General features: G+C 35.3%; 1 protein-coding gene across 1 annotated transcript; it reads right to left on the bottom strand.

The window, feature by feature from the left end:
• Positions 1-97: 97 nt before the first annotated feature.
• LOC126779834 (transmembrane protein 26) lies at positions 98-27,736 on the bottom strand. The gene is made up of 10 exons (XM_050503955.1): positions 27,534-27,736; positions 15,180-15,294; positions 14,378-14,537; positions 13,463-13,622; positions 10,935-10,964; positions 10,586-10,736; positions 9,731-9,864; positions 9,466-9,573; positions 2,818-2,910; positions 98-1,419 (listed from the first exon to the last, which is right to left on the bottom strand). Exons 1-10 carry the CDS (start codon positions 27,734-27,736, stop codon positions 1,338-1,340), a joined length of 1,236 nt encoding a protein of 411 aa, XP_050359912.1. The 3' UTR covers positions 98-1,337.

Here is a 27,736-nt window from a genome sequence, read left to right as displayed (position 1 = left end):
AAATTACAACATATATTTAAATACTAATTAATATATAATTAAAGTTATTCTATAATATGTTTTTAAAACCATTAAGTTTTTTAACATCAATATATAATAATATCCTGGGACATTATTCACACACGGCCATCTGATCCCAAGCTAAGCAGAGCTCGTACTATGGAAACCAGACAACTGATATACTACATATACTACTTTTCTTTTGTAAAAACATATTTATGTAGATAATTACACCCAGACTCAGGACAAGCAGACATGTTCATGCACACAAATGTCTGTCCTTGGTGGGAATCGAACCCACGACCTTCGGTGTGAAAGGCAAATATCTACCAAACAAGCCAACCGGCTCGTCATATATAATGTATGTACGAGTAGAGTCACTATTATGAATAATATGCTTTTTAATTACGGCTTTAATTATAAACGTTGTATAGCGGCTGATTAGCTGAACAATGCTGTCTTCTTCTTTCAAATGTCAAATCAATATTGACGGAAAGAGCGAAATACGAATAAATATCTATTCGAATTGACTCAATTACTCTCCAACTTTTTAACTTTTCTACATGTATTCGGATCGGAACCGGAAATGATGGTAAAAATTATCGTAATGTCAAAACTTCATTGTTAACTTTTGTTGCAATAGTTACGTTACGATTCGATTGCGATAAAGTGACAATTTGTTAGTAGAATTGATCCCCAGTAGCTAATCAACGTTATAAAGACCGAGAAAATTAGTAATCTATGGCATCTTAATGAATGGCAATTAATGAAGGCTAAGTGTGAAGGTTTTATTAGTTACCCTTACAGTAAATAATATGTTTTAAAAGGTATAGAAGACTGGAAATTAATAAAAATACAAAAACGTCAAAATTCTAAAGAGGCCATTTTGAAATTCTTCATCTGACATTCTTTACCATTCAATTATAAATCCAAATATATCAGGAATTAGTTTTTTTTTATCATATTCTTACAGTAAAAATACATTATTTCATTAACATCGAAAGCACATTATATATATGATATTTTAAAAAACAATTGTCAATTGCAAACGTCGTCATCCATTTTTTTAATAGCAACACTAAATTCAATGACTGCGACGTTTCGCCTTGACAAATAAGTTGTTAACCTTTGACAAATTCAAATATCGAATACGTCAAAAGTAACCAGTATGGTTCGCCAATAATTAATTAAAACCCACGATTGTTTTATGAATGCGTTCAACTTGAAGTGTCCGAACTGTCACTTGTGTCTCGTTTTTTTTTCTTTTTATCCCTTTGCCGATTCTTGTCTCGATGCTTAGGGCTCCGCTTCGGACTCTCGCGGCGGACCCGATGATGTCAAATGCCGGAGTCGTCGGTTGTGTGATGAATGTTGTTTAAAGATTCCTCTGAGGTCTCCGATTTCTGTTTTCTTTTTGGTCTGTAAGATGTTAAAAAATATATTAAAATATAATTATAGTGGTTTCCGCCCACGCATGAGTGGAAAAGAGTGAATATTTATGAAACTTTGACAAAGTGTAGGTATGCAAAATTTTATGACAATCGGTTAAGTAATTAAGATGTAGAAGCGTAACTAACAAACAAACTCACCGTTGCATTTATAATATTTACTAGTCCCCACTTTACGACCAAAAAAAAAAAGCCGACGCGTGAATCTTAACCGATGATCGTGGGTTCAAGCCCGAGGAAGCACCACTGAATTTTCATGTGCTAAATTTGTGTTTATAATTCATCTCGTGCTTTACGGTGAAGGAAAACATCGTGAGAAAACCTGCGTGTGTCTAATTTCACTGAAATTATGTCACATGTGTATTCCACCAACCCGCACTGGAGCAGCGTGGTGGAATAAGCTCCAAACTTTCTCCTCAAAAAAAGAGAGAGGAGGCCTTTAGCCCAGCAGTGGGACATTCACAGGCTGTTACTTTACTTTTTTTACTTTAAGGTACGAAAAGGACAATTCAAATTGGTTAATTATGCGATATAAATCCTTCACAGTTTACGTGATATTTCACACGGACAGATAACAATTACGCGCGTAAAAAGAATAGCATAAACAAAAGAAGCCCATGACAGATCTATTACTGTTCATTAAAATTGCTTGAAATTAATTATGCGTTCATCAATTATTATTTTTAAATTCAATTAACCGTATTATTTAAAAATACATTTTGAAGAATACTTTTTATATACGAAGGTACTTCGTCTTACTTCTATACCCTATTCCAATCGGAGTAGGAATAAAGGTAAACAAACCGTAAATTTACAAATTGCATGCGATTTTCTAATTGTTATGCTGTATTACGCACTATAAACAGTTCTTGATTAAATTACCTTTATTACAACACAACACTATTCCACTTAACTAGTTATAATCACGTTAATTTAACTTTCGAAATTCCGATTACAACTTTGCGGACATTGAAAACGCCATTTTTTCGTGAATCCATAGGGAACATTATAGATTATTCACGATATCGACCAATGATTTCGCGTCAATTGATATCGGTAACCAATGATATCGGTTTCTAATTCGTTGGGGGCTATTCCTGTTGTGGTTGGAATAGGTTATATACTATTTGAAATATGTCAAATTTAGAAAAATGAGTAAATTGTCTATGACCTCATCCCAATATTCTTGATAAGTGCTACATGTATGTGTCTATGTCAGTTAACTAAGTGACAATAATTATTAACACGTAAATAGTGTATAGTTAAATAAACAGAGACAATAGATATACATACATAACCGCGACCAAGGAAGTTTTACTTAAAACCCAACTCGCAGATGTGACAGACGAATAATACATTAGATACTTACTTTTTCTTTTCATTTTCAACGGCAACTTGTTCCTTAAAGAATTTCGACAATTCTAATTCTTTGATTTCATCTGTATTCGTAAGAATGATGGCTCTGAAATTTTAAAACAATAATTATTATGTTGTGAAACATCTATTGACGCGGGAGTAAGATTCGTGTGCCGTGACGGCAAACGTCTTGACGCTTTCTTATGACGTCATGACTCTCCGCCACTCTCTTTCCTTGTGTGTGTATGTACTATATACTTAGTTGCTATATTATATTAATGGATCTTTAATAATAATAATAATGTCCTCCAGACCGATTTCGGCCACGGCGGCCAATCTCAAGAGAGATTAGCCAACTGCGCAGGAGATATTATAGAGCACAAGTGTGTGCGTAAAGACAGGCACTCTCTATTCCCTAACTCTCATAATCCGATGGGACGGCAATCTGACACGACCGGAAAGAGTTCAGGCGCAGGGCAAACGGCTTTATGTGCTTTCCGAGGCACGGGAGTATACACACTTCCAACTTCCAAACCCCGGGCTACCACTGGGAATTTTCTGAGAGGAAAACTTTTTATTGGCCCGACCTGGGAATTGAACCCAGGACTTCCGGGTCAGCAGCCTCATATCTAGAAACTAGACCAACGAGGCGGTTAAGATGAACCTTTATAATACATATTGGTTTTATTTAAATATATATTGTTTTAATAACCGTCATGTTAAATTTTTCACATTAATGAAACATTAACAGCATTATTTAATTAAAATTTATTTAATTTTAATTAATTTAGCAAAGAGTTTTGTTATAATTAATATATTAAATACTATAGCTTAATTAAAAGGATTACTTGGAAATTTAAAACATTAGCAAAGCAAACGATGTTGAGACCTAAACGATGTGTGCAGAACAGCGAACCATTACACAAATTACAGTATAAACAGCTTAATTGAAACTCCATTCAACGTAATATATATACAGTTAGGAGATTCCTTGATCTATATAACAGCGTTGTTAAAAAAATAGAAACGCGCGCTAATTAAAAACCGCCATTTTGTTGGTGGACAGAAAGTTAAAGTAATTAATTCATTATTGGCGCGACTTGTGATTTTTTGAATGTGGTCAATTGTTTTATTTTGGATATTTAAGAAGAATTATTGTTCTATTTAAAAAAAAAACTTATTCGATGATTTTACAAAATCAGTTTTCACTTCTGGATGCCAAATGCATTATTCCAATCGAAGAAGCCGTATTTATAAAGAAACCTTAGATTGAAATATTTCATGCGATTCGCTAACAGCTCTACGAACAGTTATCTATTAATATGTCTTTATTTATAAAACAACACTATTGTATTTTTATTTTACTACCAAAGTTTCGAGAACAACTTCGCCCATATTTAATTCATGATAAATACCACAGATTATTCAAAATCTCAACCAATTATTCAAAATTTCACTATCTTGTGAAAACTTGGTGCGGTTTTCGTACCGACACGGTTTGATATTGTTATATTCTGGTTTGAAAAGTAACAGTGACATATAGTGGAAATAATACATTGAGTAGCATTTATGATTATGGTTTTTTTTTTTTAAAATCCTGGGACATTCACACACGGCCATCTGACCCAAACTAAGCAGAGCTCGTACTATGAAAACCAGACAACTGATATACTACGTATACTATTTTTCTTCTGTAAATACATACTTATATAGATAATTACAGCGAGACTCAGGACAAACGGACATGTTCATGCACACAAATATCTGTCCTGGAATCGAACCCACAACCTTCGGCGTGAAAGGCAAGTATATACAAATCACGCTAACCGGCCAGTCAAATTTTATAATTATTTTAGTCTTTATATATAGAGAATGAGAATTGCTTGTCTTTGCTTTTAATTTTTTTTTTAATTTATGTTATATCTAAGATTTGACAGCCATTATATAAATGTCATTAAGCATCACGTATGAACGTGATGCTGTCATTTTCTTTTAAACGTCAAATCTATAATGACAGAAAGAGAGAAGTGCTTTACACAAGAGCTCATTAACGTTTATAATTAGTAAGAACGTTAATATTTAATTTAAAGAGTGATTTTTTTTTAATTTAATACTAGTTTTCGCTCGAAGTCGTCGTTCCTTAGGATTCAAGCTTGTTTCATGCCAAATTTCATCAAAATCGGTTCAGTGATTTAGCCGTTATAGCGTAACGAACAGAGTTACTTTCACATTTATAATATTAGTTTAGATTGTTTTAAATACCTGTAATTGTGTAACACTCTGCACTTATCTGTGTGTCTTACGATTTGTTTTAAATAAATAAATAAAATAAAAGTGGGTGTTCACGGGCAACGATACGTCGTTTATAATAATATTATTTACAAATTGCCTACAATACAAGCGGGCGAGCCGAGTCACCTTGACACGGGGAACCCCAAATATCTATTTCTAGTGATGGGATAGTGTTTATATAAACAATGCAAACGATAAAATGCTTACTATTCATATATATTTACCTAATGGATTTAAATAAAAAGTTTATATCGTAATACATATAAATCTTTACTTTGATTTACGCGGCGTGTCAAACTCCATCGTCATGTTTTTTTTTTTATAGAATAGGAAGGCGGAGGAGCATATGAGCCTGATTGTAAGTGGTCGCCAATGCCCTTAGACATTGGCATTGTAAGAAATGTCAACCATCTTACATAGCCAATGCGCCACCAACCTTGTGAACTAAGATTTTATGTCCCTTGTGCCTGTAATTACATTGACTCACTCACCCTTCAAACCGGAACACAACAATATCGAGTACTGCTGTTTTGCGGTAGAATATCTGATTGGGTGGTACCTACCCAGACGAACTTGCACAAAGCTCTACCACAAGTAAAATTTTTCTGATAATTTCAACAATCATCGTCATATTTCAGCCAATTTTCACTATCTTTTTTATGATTTATAGATCTAAACCTTTTTCCTAAATCACTCTGTCTATCGGTGAAAACCATATGAAAATCAGTTTAGTTGCTTTTGAGTTTAACGCGGACAGACAGACAGGCGTAGCGGTGATATTTGTTTTACAATATTTAGTGATTAAATTATGAATACCTATATATACCAGAGCCGAGATGGCCCAGTGGTAAGAACGCGTGAATCTTAACTAATGATCGTGGGTTCAAACCCGGGCAAGCACCACTGTATTTTCATGTGCTTAATTTGTGATTATAATTCATCTCGTGCTTTACGGTGAAGGAAAACATCGTGAGGAAACCTGCATGTGTCTAATTTCACTGAAATTCTGCCACATGTGTATACCACCAACCCGCATTGGAGCAGCGTGGTGGAATAAGCTCCAAACCTTCTCCTCAAAAAGAGGAGAGGAGGCCTTTAGCCCAGCAGTGGGACATTCACAGGCTGTTACGGTATATATACCAGTTTATGTGTCACTCATTACAGACATCTTTCATTTACTGGCTTAGCTATCATAAGGCGAAGCGGTGCAATCCACGTCCACTTCCAAGGTGGGTGGCAACATATGAAATAGATTATATTCCCATATTTATATAGCAATACCAAATATTTGACGAGCCGGTTGGCGTGGTTGGTAGATACTTGCCTTTCACGCCGAAGGTTGTGGGTTCGATTCCCAGGCCAGACATTTGTGTGCACGAACATGTCTCTTTGTCCTGAGTCTGAGTGTAATTATCTATATAAGTATGTATTTAGTATATCAGTTGTCTGGTTTCCATAGCACAAGCTTTGTACAAGCTTAATTTGGGATCAGATGGCCGTGTGTGAAAAATGTCTCAGGAAAAATATATATACTGAAAGTAACTCTTACTGTCGTTACGCCTTCATGTATATATATACCACTGAACTGAATTTGATGGAACTTGAAATGAAGTAAGCTTGAATCCCAAGGAAGGAAGGCTTTCTTACCAAACATCTAACCCCCTTTCCCTAACACGTGGACGAAATCGCGAACTTTAACTTGTATATACTTTTGAGTAACAACTTTCGTTCCTATTCATCAAAAAAAATGGCATCTAACATTTGGGGACATATGTAACAATCAACGCCATACGGGTGCGTTCATCTGCCTAGTTATACTATTTTCAATAAAAAAACCGCTTCTAATAGCCATTTACTTGATGAGAAGGCATTGTGATGCCCGTCTGGGTAGAAACCACCCACCCACATTTATCACATATTCTACCGCTAAAATTCAATACTTAGTTCTGTTGTTTTCCGGTTTGAAGCGTGTGAGAATGTAACTAAAGGCACAAGGGACATAACACCTTAGTTCCCAAGGTTGGTGGCGCATTAACTATATAGGGGATGATTGATATTTCTTACAGTGCTAATGTCTATGGTCGGTGACTTACCATCAGGTTACATGAGCCAGTTTGCTATTATAATAATAAAAACTATATTAATCGCTTACATTAAATTGTATCGATATATCGACACTCGCTCAACCCTAGCAAAGGGCGCGCCAAACGACTTTAACAGCTTAGAATGACCTGAGTTATAGCCACGGTTACATAGACTATACGGTAATAGCCCGAAATTGCGATAGTCAGAAACAAAAGAGATTCGCGCAATCTTTTCAAAATCAGAATATATGTACTTTGTTTAAGTAAGTTCTTAAAAGTACTCGATTATTATTCCGAATATATATTATATAAACAAAAACCGGTAAAAAACTTAATAGTTACTTAATAGTTAAATAGTAAAACAACCCTTATGATTATATACAGATATAAAATCAAAGCATAGCCTCTTATTCACTAAAATCCTAAATTATTAGATAAAATTGTTATACGACATAAATAAATACAAAAAAAAAAAATATTATATGTCATTTTTAGGAATATGTCAAATCTTTAAAAATTTTAATTATCTGTGGTAGTAGAATATAAATACGGTGTAAAATATCTTTGATTAATAATAACAGATAATAATAAGGAACTTTATTAATCAAAAAAATATGACGTAATAAAGGTAAAGACCATAAAAAAAGTTGAACAATATGATTTTGACAATTTGGTGAAAAGGTCGTAGCGTTTCAGTCTACGCCTTGTATACCAACACAAAGGTTTCATTTTGTTATTATTAAATTGATTCATTGAGTATTGACAGTCAGTCGCAAGGTAGTTATGCAACCAGTACCACGAAGAACATTTACAATAAAAACCTAAAACTGCATCAGTGCATTTTGTCGTTGGATTACTGGAAAACCTAACTAAGCAAATAAATTCATGGGAAAAACATTTGTTAGTTTAGACGGTGGGAAACATGTATTTCAATAATCAATTAAACGGAGCATCCAAATTTGTTCAGACGTTTTAATTCACTCCTTAGTTATTTTATATTTTTTTAGAAATACAATTTGGCTCTTCGAATAGGTATATGTTAGTTAATTGACAGGCCGGTTGGCGTAGGTTGGTAGATGACTTGCCTTTCACGCTGAAGATTCGCACTCAGGACAGACATATGTGTGCATGAACACGTCTGTTTGTTCTGAGTCTGGGTGTAATTATCTATATAAGTATGTATTTACAAAAGAAAAGTATACGCAGTATATCAGTTGTCTGGTTTCCATACAAGCAAATATAAACAAAGATAAAATACCTTTTGTACTTAATGTTTAATAGTTTAAATATTTTTTATCAAAACGTAAGATGTGTAAGGACTAAAACTAAATATATTTATTGTGCTTTACTTAATACGGAATTTGATATGATAGTATTTACAGGAACGTGGCTAAATAGACACATAAATAATAATGAATTTATAGATGACAGGTATAACGTATACAAACGGGACAGAGAAACAACTGAAACAACAAAGGTGGATGGTGGGGGGGGGGGGGGGGTTTATTGGCAATATCAAAAAAACTTAAAAGTTATAGGGTTAGTGAACCCTCCCAAAAAATCCCACGAGTGCGTGGGAAACGAAGTATGAGGATCTTTGGGTAAACGTAATTATAGAAAATAACGTTGTATCAATTTGTGCACTCTATTTACCTTCTCCTTTAAAATCGGAAATATTTGATGTTTTTATACAAAATATAGAAAAAATAATTCTATAACAAAAAAAAAACATTAATGTATGGTGACTTTAATATACCATCTATACAGTGAGTTTCTAGTGAAAACAATTCAAAAAAATTATATGTACATAACACAAACTCATCAACTAACGCAGTTGTCCAGGATTTTATGGATTTAACCGGCCTATCACAAATAAACAAAGCTAATAACGTTTACGGAAAAGTTTTAGACCTAGTTTTTACTAATATTATTAAGATCAATGTCCAAGATACCACACATGTTTGCTCTATTGATAAATATCATCCTCTACTGGAAATTAATTTTGAGGCAGATGGTTCATCGGAAACTCTATTTTTACCTAGGGATATAGTTAAATATACATACATACACACATGAAAATGTGAAATTACATTATGAGTTAGGATATAATTGCGATGTATAGTGTTAATAAGTCATAATTTGGAATTGTTATTTTCTGGGACAGACATGTAAAAACATTGTACATTGTGTTGGCTTCCTATAAAAAAAAGGCAACCGGCAACAATATTACAATATTTATATATTTAATATCCACTAACGTATTCAGTTATTGAAACCGTACTCACCGGATCCGACCGGTTTCAACTCGATCCTGTCTCCTGGGATCGCTTATCACCGATATCGAAGTTTCACCAGTTTCGTGCCGCCTTTTGTTCTTCTTCGCTTTTTTATTTCTGAAACGAAATGTCATTAAAGAGTGTGCACACAGGTTCAAATCGCGTTTTTAGTAATAATTTCTCATTATATCTTTAAATAAACGTCAATATAAAATGTATAAACTCCTCATGTACATATATTATGTGGGACTTTTATAGGTTAAAGGTCACTTACCTATGTTTTTTGTCTCTTTCTGTCCTATCGTTAGATTTATGTTTGTGTTTCTTTCTATATACGGAACCGCTGTTCACTTCATCGACTCTCTCTAAGTGTAATACATAGAGGCGATATATCTGGAGTAATATTACCTGGAGATATATAAAAGTATATAATATAAAAAGCATTATATATAATTTTCAATAACATAACCTTACTTTACTTAATTAGTATAACAGGCAGCAGGATTTGTTTACAAATTTTCAATATAACATAGAAACAGCCAGGAGGCGATCGTTTCGTTCCCAAAGTCTGCTATCACCCATGAACTTACTCATTGCATAACCTTTAGCACACGAGCGTTCCGTTACATTATTTAAATTCATATAGGTAAGCAGACTAAAAATATAGGGCTCCAAGTATTACCTATATTTCATTGTATCATCAATGCGTCCTTGTAACTAAGATATTATATCCTGTACTGGCTCATCGTCAGACCCCATCAAACTTACATGATAAGACTTTTTTTATTATAGTATACCTGATGATAAGTGGTTACCAACGCCCATAGACATTGGCATTGTTGGAAATTTTAATCGCTTACATCGCCAATGCGCCACCAACCTTGAGAGCTAAGATGTTATGTCCCTTGTCCCTGTAATTACACTGGCTCACTCATCCTTCAAATCGGAAAACAACAATACCAAGTACTTCTGTTTTGCGGTAGAATATCTGACGAGTGGGTGGTACCTGCCCAGACGGAAGCACAAAGCCCACCAGTAAAAAATAAACTATACAAAGTATTGCTTTTCGCCGCTTGAGTGTGTGATGAGTGGTCATACTTAACACCAAGTATGATCGACATATACTCACCAATGTATTCTTGCAAGTGAAGAAAATATTCATGTAATTGATAATCTTATAGTGAGCGATGATTAGGAGTCGAAAAGCTAAAAATGGCGCGTCCTGCAACGCTATATTCATGATTATAGCACACACTTCGATGGAGCAACAGCACGCGGTGCTTGTATTCCTATATATAATAAAACATATATATATATATAATTATTTTTTAATTATAGTAACAGCCTGGTAATGTCCCACTGCTGAGCTAAGGCCTCTTCTCAATTTTGAGGAGAAGGTTTGGAGCTTATTCCACCAGGCTGCTCCAATGCGGGTTGGTAGAATACACATGTGGCATAATTTCAATGAAATTAGACACATGCAGGTTTCCTCACGATGATGTTTTCCTTCACCATTAAGCACGAGATGAAAATTCAGTGGTGCTTACCCAGGTTTGAACCCACGATCATCGGTTATTATTCACGCGTTCTAGCCACTAGACACTAACCACTTTTTTATTTTTCACTAGATATTTTTTGTCTCTTTTGCACGTCATATTTACATTTAATTTGTTAACTGGTAATTCTGAATAAATAAAATTATAAGGAACCGAGATGACTCAGAATATTTGAATCTTAAATTAGGATTGTACGTTCGTCTCGCACAAATCCGCTTGACTAATAAAAGAGCTGTTACGTTTGTATCTTTATGTCTAACAGTCTGTGTGAATCCCACTGCTGGACTGTCTCTCCTTTATATAGGGAGGAGAATATAATAAAATAAAAGCAATGAATAAATAAGTTCAAAACTTACACTTAAAAAGGTTTATTTAACTTAAGTAGTTCGTTTGTTTTTTTATAAAATAGGCGGCTGGGAAAATAGGCTACCTAATGGCGAATGGTCATCACTCTCAATGTGCCATCGACCTTGGGGACTTTTTTTTACTACTACGATGTTATGTCCCTTGTGCCTGTAGTTAAACTTTTTCATTCAGCCTTCATACCGAAACGCTACTGAGTATTATTGCGGCAGAATATATGGTGAGTTCTACCATCAAATTGTATATTTACAAGCTATTACTTTTTTTACCTTATTTTGTCGTCACAGAACAATGCGAAAAATCAAAATATCAACGTGGACTCACGCAAATATTTATTCTTCAATGTGTTAGCAGTTGAGGATTCTTTAATAAATAATTTAAAAAATTGAACTCTCCCTTATAACCTCTAGTGATTGTTCCAATCTCCTCAAAGCATCGAGGAGTCCTCGATAAATAACTCATCACGTACAACGTGAAACGGGATTACTTAATATTATTATTATTATAATGTTAAAATTAATCGTGTTATATATTACATGAAGCGAATCACGTTATGTACAATTATATATAATATACATTAAAGGCAACAAGCGTGGCTATTATATGATTGTGAATAGTTATTTGAGATCCGTGACAGTAAGATATATGTATACATAAGTTTATATATAATATATAAAGTAATATATGAGAATTAGAAGCCGATATTGTACTCAATAAATCTAGCTGAAATATTAGAAATATGTCTATATATACAACCTCTTCCATAATTAGTTCCTTTGGCTTTGTTAACTTTTGTTTGTTGTTGACCAAAATACTTGTTCAGTAAAATAAATCTTCAGAGAAAATTTAATGCCACAAATGTAGAGGAATGGAGAAATATTTGCACACATACGCACACACAGGCATTATTAGACTTCTATTTATGATCATACAAAGAACCGGTAAAAAATATAAAGGCTGGTACATCACTTTGTAAAACAAAAAATACACCTTTGTGTTGGCATGGCGGCCATTTGGAACCGTCGGAAAGGTATAGCATGGTGATTTTTGCGCATCGCTACTCGATGTTGCTTGGCTGTGCAAAAATTAGCCAGTTACAATTTTTTTTTTTTTAAATTAATGTGTTCTAATCGGTATGGCGGGCTGTAAGTCACACCGGAGAAGTATACCATTATGCTGGTAGGCTATTTCTTATTTCATCGACTATCGGAAAATACAAGAATTTGTGGAACAAATCGTTTAACACTCGTAATTTATCGGACACGTTCGATTAACACCAACACGATCGGGCCGCCGATGCCAGCGCAATGACCATTATTTTCCTTTTATTATTTTCCTGTTTTCTTATTTTTTCCTTATTTTCCTGGAATCTCCCGGTCTATTAGAAGTAACGTGCTTGTTAAGTGGAGTTTGTTCACATGATTAAAAATTACCATTAATATATATAATATTAGTTACCTATAATTAAAAAAATATATAAATGTATTTGTTAATTTTTTTATCCGCTGACGGTACTTGGTGACAAACGTAAAACATCACCAAGTTGATTTAGCTCTGTTAAAGGGTTATATGAATACGTTTTTGTCAAGGATCTTTATTAATATACAACTCAAATGTACAATGTTTAATTGTATATAATGAGTATGTATATATAAAGAGTATGTGTATATAATGATTATGTATGTTTGAAATCTGTTGGAGAGGAGACACTGTTTCGTTTGCAAGAAGACGACAAGAAAATCGATAACTAATTTCATTTAAGAGAACTAAATTTTAATATAATCTGTTATTTACATATTGAGAATCAATAAGAAGTAATTAATTAAAAAGAAATATATATTAAAGAATTATAATTTAATATTTTTCAATCTTAAATAAATTTAATTATTGATACAAATATGATTATTTTGACATTTCATAAATAAACCTCTCTAGGCTGTGTGAAATGTTTTCGCTACCTAGACGCGAATTAAAAAAAAAGAAACGTCAAATTGACATTTCTATATTGTCTCCAGTCCACCCGCGTGCAGTGTGCGTGTGCGTGTAGCATGCGTGCTCCACATACGTACATGTCAGACCTATTGGCTGTCCCGCGTGTCTTCCGCGACTTCGTCGCTGTCAGGACGACTGTGAACTGCACGAGGGACCACGACCAGATCGCTAATGTCAACAACACGAGGACCTTCTCCGTGGCAACTTTTTCATCTTTGAAAGAATCGAAGAACTCGATTATATCGGCCGCTGTACCTAAAATGAAATAACTTTTTTAATTTATATGGTATATATCAAATATATAATACAATTATTAATGCGAACAAAAATTGTCTATAAGCCACTGAACCGATTTTGATAACATTTGGTAAGAAGCTTGCACCCTAAGGATGGGTATAGGCTACTTTTTTACCGATTACCCGACCCTCTCCCTCTGATACGGGTGAAATCGCGAGCGATTAAGTACTATCAAAACATGTGTATGTAAGACCTGTCTGTATATGTACAGTACAGTACAGTAACAGCCTGTTAATGTCCCACTGCTGGGCTAAGGTCTCCTCTCCCTTTTGAGGAGGAGGTTTGGAGCTTATTCCAACACGCTGCTCCAATGCGGGTTAGTAGAATACACATGTGGCAGAATTTCAATGAAATTAGACACATGCAGATTTCCTCACGATGTTTTCCTTCACCGTCAAGCACGAGATGAATTATAAAAACAAATTAAGCACATGGAAATTCAGTGGTGCTTGCCCGGGCTTGAACCCACGATCGTCGATTAAGATTCAGCGTTCTTACCACTGGGCCATCTCGGCTCCATCATCGCCATACTTCAGTCAATTTACACAAAACCATAATGAAATATACTCCTGAACCTTCCTCATGAATCATTCCATTGGTGAAAACCGTATTAAAATCCGTTCACTAGTTTTTGAGTTAATCGCGTTCAAACATACAGACACGGAGGGAAAATATTTTTTCTAATATGTATAATATGTAAAAGCTATTCTTACCAATGTATACCAGAAGTAATTGACTTAGCTGGTCCCTGGTCAGATCACCCTTGGGTAACAGCCATCTCCCCACGATGAGGGTCAGCATCAGGAACTGTTCAATCAGGGTCACCCACATATCTGTTGGGATCTTGGTCGCTCCAGGAATTGGAATCTCTGTCTAGAATTTTAAACTAAATTAATCAAATGGTCACATTTTCCCTCTCTTTCTTTTTCTTCTTTCAAAAAAAAAGGTCAGGCGATTTTGTCACCAAGCTGCTCCAAAGTGTAGGGTGGATATCACGCGACGCGAGATTTCCGTTGGATGTATTGTTTGACCAAAAAAAAAAAACGAATTAAGTAAAGTAAAATCGAACGCTCATTCGAGAAATCATGATTCGTTAAAAACACTCGTTTCTATCTACTAAGCCAACAAGATAAATATCGAAAAAGAAACTACTGACATATCTCCAGTAGTACTTGGTGTTAATGATTGGTACCACTCGTTTATATATTCTACCGCCAAATAACAATACTTAATATTATCGTGTTCTGGTTTGAAGGATGATGAAGCCACTGTAACTACAGACAAATGGGACACCACCCCCGTGCGTCAAAAGGCGCCATCAAAATTTTATTTGTTGGCAGTTGTTTTTCAAATTTGATTTATGGCGCCCTTTGCCACCTGACTCTCGCTCTACCCCAGCGCTGAATACAAGATGAGTGGGTAACCCAACAAAAAGAAAAAAAAGTGAAAAGTGGTCTTGACAAAGCCCTGCCACCAAAGTGAATTAGTACGAAACGATCGACATTAATTTCTTACCTCTATATAAGTGATATTTGTCTTCTTCTGTAAACGGAGATCGACCTTGTGTAATTCTATCAACCATATCGCCGGCACAACCAAACCGAGATATATAAACACTGATGGGCAAAACCTAGAACAAAACGTTTTTTTTTAAAACATGAAAAATTTAAATTTGAACAAGGTATAAATGTATTCAGCTTAATATTTATAAGGATTTTTTTAAATTTATATATCACTGTCGCAATTAATAGGCGTATATAAATCATAATAAATAACGCACACACATACACATGCGTGTTCAAATCACGTTGATAAACAAATGTCAAACTCGGATACGTCTTTTAATAAAATCAAAATTTTAAATTAAATATAAAACTACGTAATTTCGGAATGGTAGTTCAACCGAGAAGAACCGGCAAGAAACACAGTAGTTACCTTTCTAAGAATTATATTATAATAATATTTATGTTAATTAAATACGATTAAATTATTTATCTTGCATAGAATTCATTAATCAACGAATACTAACTCCATCTTTTTGTATTATCTGTTTAATTTTTTATGGAGTAATACGCCGTATTTACTTATGATTTTTAATGTATTTTAAATATCAATCAAGCCATTGTTAAAAATACTATAATAAACCAAGAAATTAATGTATATAAAATACAAAATTATACAGATAAAAAAGCCTCGTGCCCACATTCGTATTCGCAGTATTATTAAGAATGTTGTATTTAATTAATATACGTAATCAAAATTATTGACATAAAAAGCAGCATTCACAAAATAAACAACAAAAAATTACAACAATAAGTAGGCACTGTGATACAATATTACAGGCATTTACAACAATAATTATTTTAGCATTTTACATTTAACAACGTATTAACAAAACCAAAATATACCTTAATCGATGTTATTGCGAGCACTGTTAAATCGTCGTTTTATAAGATTCAATTAAATCCCACTACCATACAGAACAGTACAGCAACAGCCTGTGAATGTCCCACTGCTGGGCTAAGGCCTCCTCTCCCTTTTGAGGAGAAGGTTTGGAGCTTATTCCACAACGCTGCTCCAATGCGAGTTAGTTGAATACACATGTAGCAGAATTTCAGTGAAATTTGACACATCAGGTTTCCTCACGATGTTTTCCATCATCGTCAAGCACGAGATGAATTATAAACAAAAATTAAGCACATGAAAATTCAGTGGTGCTTGCCCGGGTTCTAGCCTACGAATATCGATTGAGATTCACGCCTTCTAACCACTGGGCCATCTCGGCTCCACTACTATAATTTTAGCATATTTTTTCTTCAATTTTAAACCAAAGTACCACAGTTTCAGTATATTTTTTGTTTATATGGAAAGTAACATAACATCAGTTAATTATCTCATTGCTAAGCTAAAGCCTTCATCCTTTTGAGGATAAGGCTTGGAGCTGATAGGGATTTTCATCCGACAAATCAAAATCAATATATTCCAATCGGAGTATGAATAAAGGTAAGCAAACCGTAGATTTACAAATTATGTATTACGCACTATAAAGGCGTGTTCTCAACCTAAAGCCAGGCAATTATTGTACCAGGGCCATTAAATTATATATGGATCAAAATTATCGTACATAATGATTATAATACATTAAAAAAACACAATAATATGTTTCTTTATAGTTTAAATCAGTTGTAAACTAAAAAAAATACAAATAAAAAATATTGGTATATATATGAACAATATTTAATGTATTTTGTTATATATTAATGTCCTCTAGAACGATTTCGGCCACGGCGGCCAATCTCAAGAGTGATTAGCCAATTACGCAGGAAATATCCGACGCGACCGAAAAGAGTTCAGACGCAGGACCAAAGGCTTTATGTGCTTTCCGAGGCACGGGAGTGTACACACTTCCAACTTCCAGACTCCGGGTTGCTACTGAGAATTTTGGCCCGACCTGGGAATTGAACCCAGGACCTCCGGGTCTGCGACCTTACATCAAGCCACTAGACCAACGAGACAGTCGACGACAACGAGATTGTTATATATTATATAACTGGCGCCACTGCTGTGGCGCATTTACGAGCAGCTCCGTAATTAAAAAATGTTTTCATGGTTAAAAGTGCAAAAAAGTCAAATCAGTAGTTGTTGAATATCATCTAGACTAATTAGTAATTGGGAAATCGTATTATTTATAAAAAAAGGAAATAACAATTAACTCAAAAGACATTAACATTTCGTACTTTGCGTTAGAAAAAAAAGACAAGTTGGTTTTTAATTAAGTCAATATTACATCATCAGCTAAATTAAATCAATATTGACAGTGTTAATAATTGTGTTTTTAGTAAGGCTTACTTCGTATACAATCTAATCTGAACAAAATAGTGAGACTTTTTTGTGTGGCGGGTGTTTTGCTATAAACATTTCACTATCTACCGATCATTAATAATACAAAAGGATTGAGTACAAAGAGACCATAAAATTCGTGTTAGGAACTTAATAAGGGCTTGGTCCGGTCGTTGATCGTGTGATTCAAGTCAGTTTATAAAGGACGACACGAGTTCGATTCTCAGTCTCTGCTTAATACTTATTAACATTAGAAATTTTGTAACAAAGATTTACTTACGAAAATGTACAATACTCCCTTAAATAATATTTGCGCTGGATGCAAAACGACATTACCAAAAAAAAGAATTTCTTACTAGCATTGATTGCAAAGCGAAATATGATATTGAATGCGGTAATGTATCTCTGAGACCACCAAATGGATTTACATAAAAAAAATAACTGGAAAGTGCCCTGAATGTTTAAATAATTTACTGGTGGTAGGGCTTTGTGCAAGCCCGTCTGGGTAGGTACCACCCACTCATCAGATATTCTACCGCAAAACAGCAATACTTGATATTGTTGTGTTCCGGTTTGAAGGGTGAGTGAGCCAGTGTAATTACAGGCACAAGGGACATAAAATCTTAGTTCCCAAGGTTGGTGGCGCATTGGCTATAAGCGATGGTTGACATTTCTTACAATGCCAATGTCTAAGGGCGTTTGGTGACCACTTACCATCAGGTGGCCCATATGCTCGTCCACCTTCCTATTCTATAAAAAAAAAAAAAAATATAAGCAACCAAAAATAGGAAACATACATACACCTGTTAGGTCAGTCACCGCTCTAGAAGATTGTAACAAATCTTCCACGGACATTATGGAAGTATCTTATGTTACGAAACGTAAAAAGCTGAGTCAATCACCACAATGTACCAATACTCAATATAAAGTCGATAATATAGACCTCACAGAATGTAAACTTCGTAACATTATACAGCAAGAGTTAGCTTCAACATTACAGAACTTAGGAAACACGCAGCTAAATACTATTAATGATCAAATAAGAGGTTTTTGTGAATCACTAAACTTTATTAATGCGCAGTAGGAGCAAATGAAAGCAAAACTTGAGGAAAAATCAAACATTGTTGACCAACTAAAACGTGAAAATTATAATCTTAAATCCTCTGTAAAAGACCTAACCTCTAGATTAAATACTGTAGAAGTGCATATGAGGGAGTGCAATGTTGAGATAAATGGTATTCCTGAGCATAGAAATAAAAAATTATCAAATGTAATTGTTCAATTAAGTAATGTTGGTGTAAAACCTTTGACGGAAGACGACATAAAACATGTTGAGTAATTTAACCGAAACACTGAGAAACCGCGATCCGTCATCGTCAAGCTACAAAGTGCAAGTCATACGAGAGAGAGAGACAGACGAGACGCGATGTTAGCGGCTGTTGCTCAATTCAATAAAAAAAAATTCTAAAGAAAAACTAAATTCACATCATCTCGGAATTGGAGGGACATGTAAACCCATATATGCTTCAGAACATTTATCGCCATCAAATAAAGCACTTCACGCAGCCACACGCATTAGAGCCAAGGAAATGAAATACCGCTTTACTTGGGTCAGAAATGGAAGAATCTTTGTACGTAAGGATGAATTCAGCCAGGCAAAACAAATCAAGAATGAAAATTGTCTGAAGCTTATAAACTGACGTCATTATTCTACGAGTGTTATGGGTGTTAAGTTAACAAAATGTTAGATATATACTATCAAAACGTAAGAGGCTTAAGAACAAAAACGAACAATATCCTGAAAAATATCCTAAATTCTAACCTTCTTTTCTTTTCTAATCCTTTTTTTATTCTTATTGTTCTGTAATTTTCCTGTAAGTGATTTGAATGTAAATCTTTTGAGATAATAAATGTCTTTAAACGTAACTATAAAGTTCTAGTTTTTACTGAAACATGGTTGAACTTCACAATCTCGAGTAACGAGCCGTTTGATTCGCGCTATATAGTATACAGGAAGGATCGATTTTGTTCGGAACTCTCAAAAAAAGACGGAAGAGGCGTATTAATTACAATATCTAAAGATATTTTTTCTTGCCGAGTATGTCATTGGAAGACTGACAATGAAATGATGTTTGTTATATTAGACATAACCAGTGATTCGGTTAAAAAAGTCGGTCTTTGTGTTGTATACATACCATCACCGGTAAAAGTAGAAAATGCTAAAAATTTTTTTGAAAATATAGATGTTACTAATCAAATTGATGATGTAATAGTAATAGGCGATTTTAATATAGACTATTGAATGGAATGCAGGTGATGATTGTACGTATATGATTCCATCAAATTATCATAACCGTAACAGCCTGTGAATGTCCCACTGCTGGGCTAAGGCCTCTTCTCCTCTTTTTGAGGAGAAGGTTTGGAGCTTATTCCATCACGCTGCTCCAATGCGGGTTGGTAGAATTCACATGTGGCAGAATTTTAGTGAAATTAGACACATGCAGGTTTCCTCACGATGTTTTCCTTCACCGTAAAGCACGAGATGAATTATAATCACAAATTAAGCACATGAAAATTCAGTGGTGCTTGCCCGGGTTTGAACCCATAATCATCGGTTAAGATTCACGCATTCTTACCACTGGGCCATCTCGGCTTATTAAAATTATCATAACGCTCTCGGTTACTCGATAATTGATTTCATGTCTGCTTACGACTTGCACCAGTACAACAATATTAAGAACTGTGATGACAGAGTCTTAGACTTGGTAATTACGAATATGGTTAATGTAACGTTGACTAAGCCATTTGACTTGTTAAGTAGACTAGATCAGTATCATCCTAATCTGTTAATAAGTGTCTCGTACCCTCATATATCATACATCCGACCCAAAATCTGTATAGGATACAATTTTTATAAGGCTGATTATGCAGAGATTGGTAACGAATTAAAAAATATTGATCGGTACTATAAATTTTCCAATTGTAATAATGTTAATGAGATATGATATGATAGAGATACTTACAGCACTCTGTATGAAATAATAGAGCGATTAGTACCTAAGCGAAAATTACGGAATTCTAAGTATCCTAAATGGTTCAAACACAACTTTCCTAAGTTACTCAAGGAGAAAGAGAAACTCCATACCAAATATCGTAAATATGGTAACCCTTTTTTTTTAACGCTGGAAAAACGCATTACGCGTTTCCCCTACGGGAACAGTGGGGGGTATGTGGGACTCGCCGGTGTCCAAGGCGCCGAGTGCGCCCCGAACATCGGGATACCCACTAAAAAACCAGCGGTACCCTTTCCGTCTTAACGAGGAGCGCCACGGGATCGCTTTCGCATGCTACCGTGGTGATCTGACGGCTGGCCCACCTATGCGGGCCTCACACTCCGTCAGGGTGTGATGCGCCGTGTCGAATGGCGGACCACACTCGTGGCAGGAGGGTGACACCTCCCGCCGCGCTATCTCGTGCAGATACTTACCGAAACAGCCATGTCCGGTAAGCACCTGCGTCAGCCTGAACGAGAGCGTGCCTCGTTTCCTTTTGACCCAGCAACTCAAGGGACGTACCGCCTCCACTGTCACCAGGCCCGCCGTGGGGGACCCCAGGTCCTCCTCCCATCGGGTGATCAGGGCCTGCTGGGCTAGAGCCCTGATCCGCCCGACCTCCGCCGACCCTGGACGGTCGCCACGTTCCCTCGCCTCGGCCCGGAAGCGGTACACCTCCGCGAGCACCTCCGCCTGGAGTTCCCAGGGCGGGTCGCCCGCGAGGAGAGTCGCCGCTGTCCAGGACACCGTACGATATCCCCTGATCGCCCTCATCGCTATGACCTTCTGCGGCTTCCGCAGGAGAGCCCGGTTTTGTGCGGTGAGTGCGTCCACCCATATCGGGGCACCGTACAGGGCCATCGACCTCACTATACCGGCATAGCGATCCCAGTCCTCCCACGTTGGGTAGGAAGGAAGGAAGCCAACGTTCCACAGAATTGGGCCGAAAATATGGTAACCCTAGGGATAAACTTGAATTTCAAATATTGCGTAGTCGCTGCCATGATTTATTTGATAGTTGTTATAATAACCACAAAAGAAACGTCGAATATAATATTCACAAGAATCCGACGTCCTTTTGGAGTTACTATAAAAGCAAACGTAACGTAAATTTTTTGCCTACATCTATGTCGTTGGGTGGCATTAGCACTAGTTCAGGAGTAGAAATAGTCAACCTTTTCGCAAGCCACTTTTCTTCTGTTTATCCTAATGAATGTACACACACGATAACCCCAAATAATGTACAATTACTTCACACATATATAACTCACATTACAAAATTGCAACACTTACTAAAATAACATTTAATGTAGCAGAGGTTTTAAGAAAAAATAAAACCTTAAAAAGGTGCGGGTCCAGACGGAATTCCACCTATTTTCATAAAAAGATGCGGCTCTGCTCTAGCTTTTCCATTGACGTTAATTTTTAATAATTCTATAAAAAACGGTATTTTTCCCGAGGAATGGAAAAAAGCTCGAATAGTACCAGTTTATAAAAAAGGAGACCGATCGGACATTAAGAACTACCGTCTAATCTCCATCCTCTCCGGTCTTTCTAAGCTGTTTGAGAGCCTTGTGTATCCCTTGCTTAATAAACATTTTAACAACATCATCACACATTCGCAACACGGTTTTAGAGACGGGTTATCAGTTCAAACTAATCTAACACTTTTTACTTCAGACTTGGCATTAGCGATGGACAGGGGGGACCAGATAGATGCTATATATACTGATTTCAGCAACGCATTTGACAAAGTAAATCATCAAATACTTCTTAAAAAATTACATCAGTATGGCCTGGGAACTGCTCTACGTAGATTGCTTCTGTCATATTTTACACAAAGATCTTTTATAGTTGCCGTAACTGAGTTTGAATCTCAGATATATTTTGCTAAAAGTGGGGTTCCACAGGGCTCACATTTGGGTCCACTCTTGTTTCTTGTTTTTATAAACGATATAACTGAGAATATAAAGTATTGTAAGTGTTCATTGTTTGCTTACGATCTCAAAATATACAAAACAGTAAAATCCAACTCAGACATAGATTTAATACAATACGACCTCAACAATATTATTGCATGGTGTCATCTCAACAATATGACTCTTAATGTAGGCAAATGTTTTCATATAAAATTTACTCGTAAGAAAAAACCGCTGCTTTCTAGTTACTCAATTGAAAATAAAATATTACAAGAGTTATCGCAAATTAAAGACTTAGAAGTCACTATTGACGGGCGTCTAACTTTTGTAACTCATGTTGATAATATAGTTGTTAAAGCTGCTCAAAATCTTGGTTTCATCAAGCGGAACACTCAAGGCTTTTCAGGGAAAACTAAATTACTCTTGTACAATTCATTAGTACGTAGCTGTCTTGAATCCATTTTATAGCGTACACTCTCAGCGTATTGAGAGTATTCAACGAGCCTTCACGAAACATCTTGCTTTTCATGAAAAGAATTTTTCGCACAGACAGTTATACAAAGAACGTTTGGCAAAATTTAATATTAAAATTCTAATTCAATACATTCTATATCTGCGAGAACAGATTATACAAATATCTATAAAACTTAACTTTGCATGTACTATTTTTAATCTTTTTGTAAAAGACAAACAAAATAAATAAGAAACAAAAAATACGCAATATATACGCGAAATATTGTAATGATCAAATTCAAAAAGACAGTAACTGCCAACACTCCGCATCAAAGCAAGATATCGGTATTGGTCGCTGATCGACAGACAGTATCAACCAATGAAAAGAACGCTCCATGAAGCGGCTGCAATTTTCCAAAGAAATAAATGAGCGAATAGATGGCGCTGACAGTGTAATTATCAAATTTTGCATCATAGTGGAATTATCGTACAATCCACGTACAATAGAAGTGTACCATCTTACATCGTACGTAGTTATGAAATTATCGTACTTGTACGATAATCATCGTACGGTTGCGAACCCAGCTACAAACAGTTCTTGATTAATTTACCTTTATTTTAATACAACACTATTCCACTTAACTATATATATAAATAATCATATTAATTTAACTTTCGAAGTTCCGATTACAACTTCGCGGACATTTAAAACGCCATTTCTCGCGAACCCATAGTGAATATCATAGATTATTCAAGATCTCGACCAATGATCGAATCAAATCAATCGGTGTCAAAGTTGTTTATTTTGGTTTACTCCTCTTGTGCTTGAGAAAGGGTATACTTTATTCAACATAGAAGCATTACACTTCCTTATTGATAGTTATATTAGAAACTACCACCGGTTCGGAAAGAATCACCTAGCCGTAAGAAGAACCGGCGAAAGAAACTCAGCGGGCTTTTTTATATCAAGTTGTGTTTAAAAATAATGAGCCACGATGGCCCAGTGGTAAGAACGCGTGAATCTTAACCGATGATCGCGGGTTCAAGACCGGGCAAGCACTAAATTTTCATGTGCTTAATTTGTGATTATAATTCATCTCGTGCTTTTCGGTGAAGGAAAACATCGCGAGAAAACCTGCATATGTCTAATTTCACTGAAATTCTGCCACATGTGTATTCCACCAACCCGCATTTGAGCAGCGTGGTGGAATAAGCTCCACACCTTCTCCTCAAAAAGAGGAGAGGAAGCCTTTAGCCCAGCAGTGGGACATTCACAGGCTGTTACGGTACGGTACGGTTGAGAAATAGCCATGCGGCGATCGTTTCATTCCCAAGTTGTGCTATCATCCATAAATTCAATAATTGTGTAAACCCCTAGCACACAAGCGTTCCTTTACTGATATTTTGAATTGAACAACTAAGGCATTTTGAATGCTTTCTGGGATAAAATATGCAGGTTTCCTAACAATGGTTTCCTTTACGAGCAGAGAAATTATAAAGCGTCAATAGCACAATGGTTAATGTGCCACTTAGCGATGTAACACAAGCTTTACGCTCAATTTGTGGATAATTTTAGGGATATGTTAAAACTATAAAAAGTACTAATTTGTCTATGGTCTTATCATAAAAAATGTTACGTATGAGGGTCAATTTAGACGTAAATGGTGTATTGTAATTAATCTCGTGCATGACGTTAAAGGAAAACATCGTGAGGAAACCTGCATGTGTCGAATTTCACTGAAATTCTGCCACATGTGTATTCTACCAAACCGCATTGGGACAGCGTTGTGGAATAAGCTCCAAACCTTCTCCTCAAAAAGTGAGAAGAGGCCTTAGCCCGGCAGTGCGACATTCATAGGCTGTCGCAAGGTATAAAGTTGAATAAAAAATACTAAAGTTACAATAATTTAGTACATATAACAAAAAAAAAATACTTCCTTTGGTTTGAGTTTTCGTTTCAGTATAACCTATATTGTTTATTTAAACATTATCTTATATAACATTACTTAGGAACTGCTTAAAATAATATAAAACTATTTTGTAATAGTTACTCCGTGTAGTTTTATTTAACCCCTACACCCTGTCAAGGTACGTTTCAGTTGAGCGAGCTTTCACAAAAGCTACAAATGTCAACTCTATCCGACCTCCAACGTTTAGAGGTCATTAACACCTTGGATTTTATTACACAAATAAAGGGGATTAAATAAATATGTATAGTTAGGAGATTCCTTAATTCATAAAACAGCGTTGTAAAAAAAAAGGCGCGCTAATTTCGAACCGCCATTTTGTTTGTGAACAGAGAGGTAAGGCAATTAATTAATTATTAGCGCGACTTGTGATTTGTAATGTGTACAATTGTGATATTTGGATTTTTAAGAGTAATTGAGTGAGTTATTAACATCAATTTGTATGATTTGCTGTTCTATTTTTAAAAAGACCAATTCGATGTTTTTATGAAGTTTTCACTTCTGGATGCTATGTATATATATTAATAATTAATATATAATTAAATGAATATTTATTATGTCATTTATCTAAGTTAGATATGTTATTTATCTAAGTTAGATATATATATAGAGATAAATAAGCATGCTCCGCTGCTCTTCCATCAGTGTTTATATTGAAGATTAAAGCTTAGAAACTAGGTAGGCGAACGAGGAAAAGGGCTGCCTGATGATAAGCCACCGCCCGCATAGACATTAGCGATGAAAGCAATATTAACCGTTACATCGTCAGCGCCATCAACCTTGGGAACTAATATGTTATGTCCCTTGTGCCTGTAGCTACACTCGCCCTTCAAACCGGAACTCAACAACACTAAATATTTCTGTTTAGCGGTAGAATATATGATCACTTCATATGACACTGGCTTCCACATAACCCTAAAATAAATTATAAATAATTAACTAGCGGAAACTTTACACAGAACTGACCAATGAAACGTTCGCTAAAATATTGTTTTTTTAATACAATTGTTGTTAAAAAAATATAATCGCATTGTGTTTCTTTCGTCAGTTCTCTCAAAACTGAGGTGTTTCTTTCCGAAACGGTGGTAGATTTTTTGGGAATCGATGAGTAAGTGCAATGCTTTTATATATAGTATATTTTTTTTTATCACATGTAGACAAGCGTTTGACCGTTGACTTGCCTGATGACATTAACACGGTCTGGGGTGTACGCTTGCTAGAAGCATCCTGTTTACTCGGGCGAAGAATTGATTTGACCATTGTTGTTCCGGTTTCTAGGGTGAGTAAGCCAGTGTAACTACAGGCACAAGGGACATGACATCTTAGTTCACAAGGTTGGTGGCGCATTGGTGACATGAGGTATAGTAATACTTCTTACCATACGAATATATATGGGCGATGATAAACTTACTATTATATGACAATTTTGCCAGTCTGCCTACATATTTTAAATTAAAAAAATCACACACAATTGTCCTTAATTATTCTCGATTTCTTTCCATCGCTAATGTTCGGTTTGTAATGTCGGTGTTCGCTCTAATGGCACTTCCGGCTGTCATATCATGTATCCACACCCCTAATTAGGAATCATTCCTTAACTTGACTGGCTTTAAATAGAAAATCGTTTTGAATTTCAGCTTGTAATAAAATATTATATGTAATACGAATTATTATTATTAAGTTAGTTTTCGCCTGTGTCTTCGCTCGATATGGAAAATAGGGGAAGGATTTAGATAAAAAAGTAGGTATGTCCTTGCTTGGCTCAAACCCGCTCCTTAATAAATTTCATCAAAGCTTAACAGATATATATAGAATAATAAAAGAACGTGGAGTTAATATTTGTTGATTTCCAAGCAGGATATGTATAGTTAACTATATATTTTGACGAGCCGGTTGGCGTGGTTCGTAGATACTTGCCTTTCACGCCGAAGGTTGTGGGTTCGATTCCCACCCAGGACAGACATTTGTGTGCATGAACATGTCTGTTTGTCCTGAGTCTGGGTGTAATTATCTATAAAAGTATGTATTTACAAAAGAAAAGTAGTATATGTAGTATATCAGTTGTCTGGTTTCCATAGCACAAGCTTTGTACAAGCTTAATTTGGGATCAGATGGCCGTGTGTGAAAAAATGTACTAGGATATAAAAAAAAATATATATATATTTTATTTAAAAGGTGAAAATGAGTACCTAACTACTGAATTTCTTGCAGGTTCTTTTCGTTAGAATTCCTTTCATTCCGAACCGTAGTTTTACGTTTAACTTAGTACTGTAAAATGACAATTCAAAAATGCCCGTATGGGTTCACAACAATAAAGACTTATTTGGTTTAATGTACACGAATCTGAGTGTTATTGTAGAATTAACAACAAATTATTCAAAAACTGTAAACAGTAAAAATGCTGCTACAGCAAGTAGTGTTACTTTCTTTAACATAGTTGTAAAAAAATAGCAAATAAAATAATTACAATTACACGGACGCTCATATAGTCTGTGACGATTAATCATAAATATAACGTGCGTTCACGTGGCTAAAATATAAGTTCTCTACTTTAGAAACGTCTCTAACATTTCAATTAAATTCGATCTTCAATTATTTTCTTATTATTTAAAAATGTATAAATCAGTTCACACTCACCATTTCCACTCCTGGTTTTCCTTTATCGTCAATGTGAAGACACCTTCGAAAATTAAAAGTAAAATCGGCGAAGCTAAATACCAATACTCCAAGCTGTCTTTGAATACCGTAACTTGCCAGATCGCAATGATCCCGTGACACGCAAACACGAGCCGAGTGATGATAGCCTTAATGGTTGCGAGAACCTTCCCTATGTTGGCCAT

Source organism: Nymphalis io, chromosome 30 (assembly GCF_905147045.1).
Source record: "Nymphalis io chromosome 30, ilAglIoxx1.1, whole genome shotgun sequence".
Taxonomy (NCBI): Eukaryota; Metazoa; Arthropoda; class Insecta; order Lepidoptera; family Nymphalidae; genus Nymphalis; species Nymphalis io.
Note: the sequence above shows the minus strand (reverse complement) of the source record. Positions and strands in the feature narration are given on the sequence as shown.

What these genes read in the sequence shown, in the direction of transcription:
- LOC126779834 (XM_050503955.1), bottom strand. Translation starts at nt 27,736, where the DNA reads ATGGCCAACATAGGGAAGGTTCTCGCAACCATTAAGGCTATCATCACT. An exon ending in TCGCGGAAGACACGCGGGAC is followed by an intron (nt 10,965 to 13,462) that starts AGCCAATAGGTC and finishes GCTTAATGGTGA; the next exon opens with AGGAAAACATCATCGTGAGG. An exon ending in GTTGAAACCGGTCGGATCCG is followed by an intron (nt 2,911 to 9,465) that starts GTGAGTACGGTT and finishes TTAAAATTTCAG; the next exon opens with AGCCATCATTCTTACGAATA.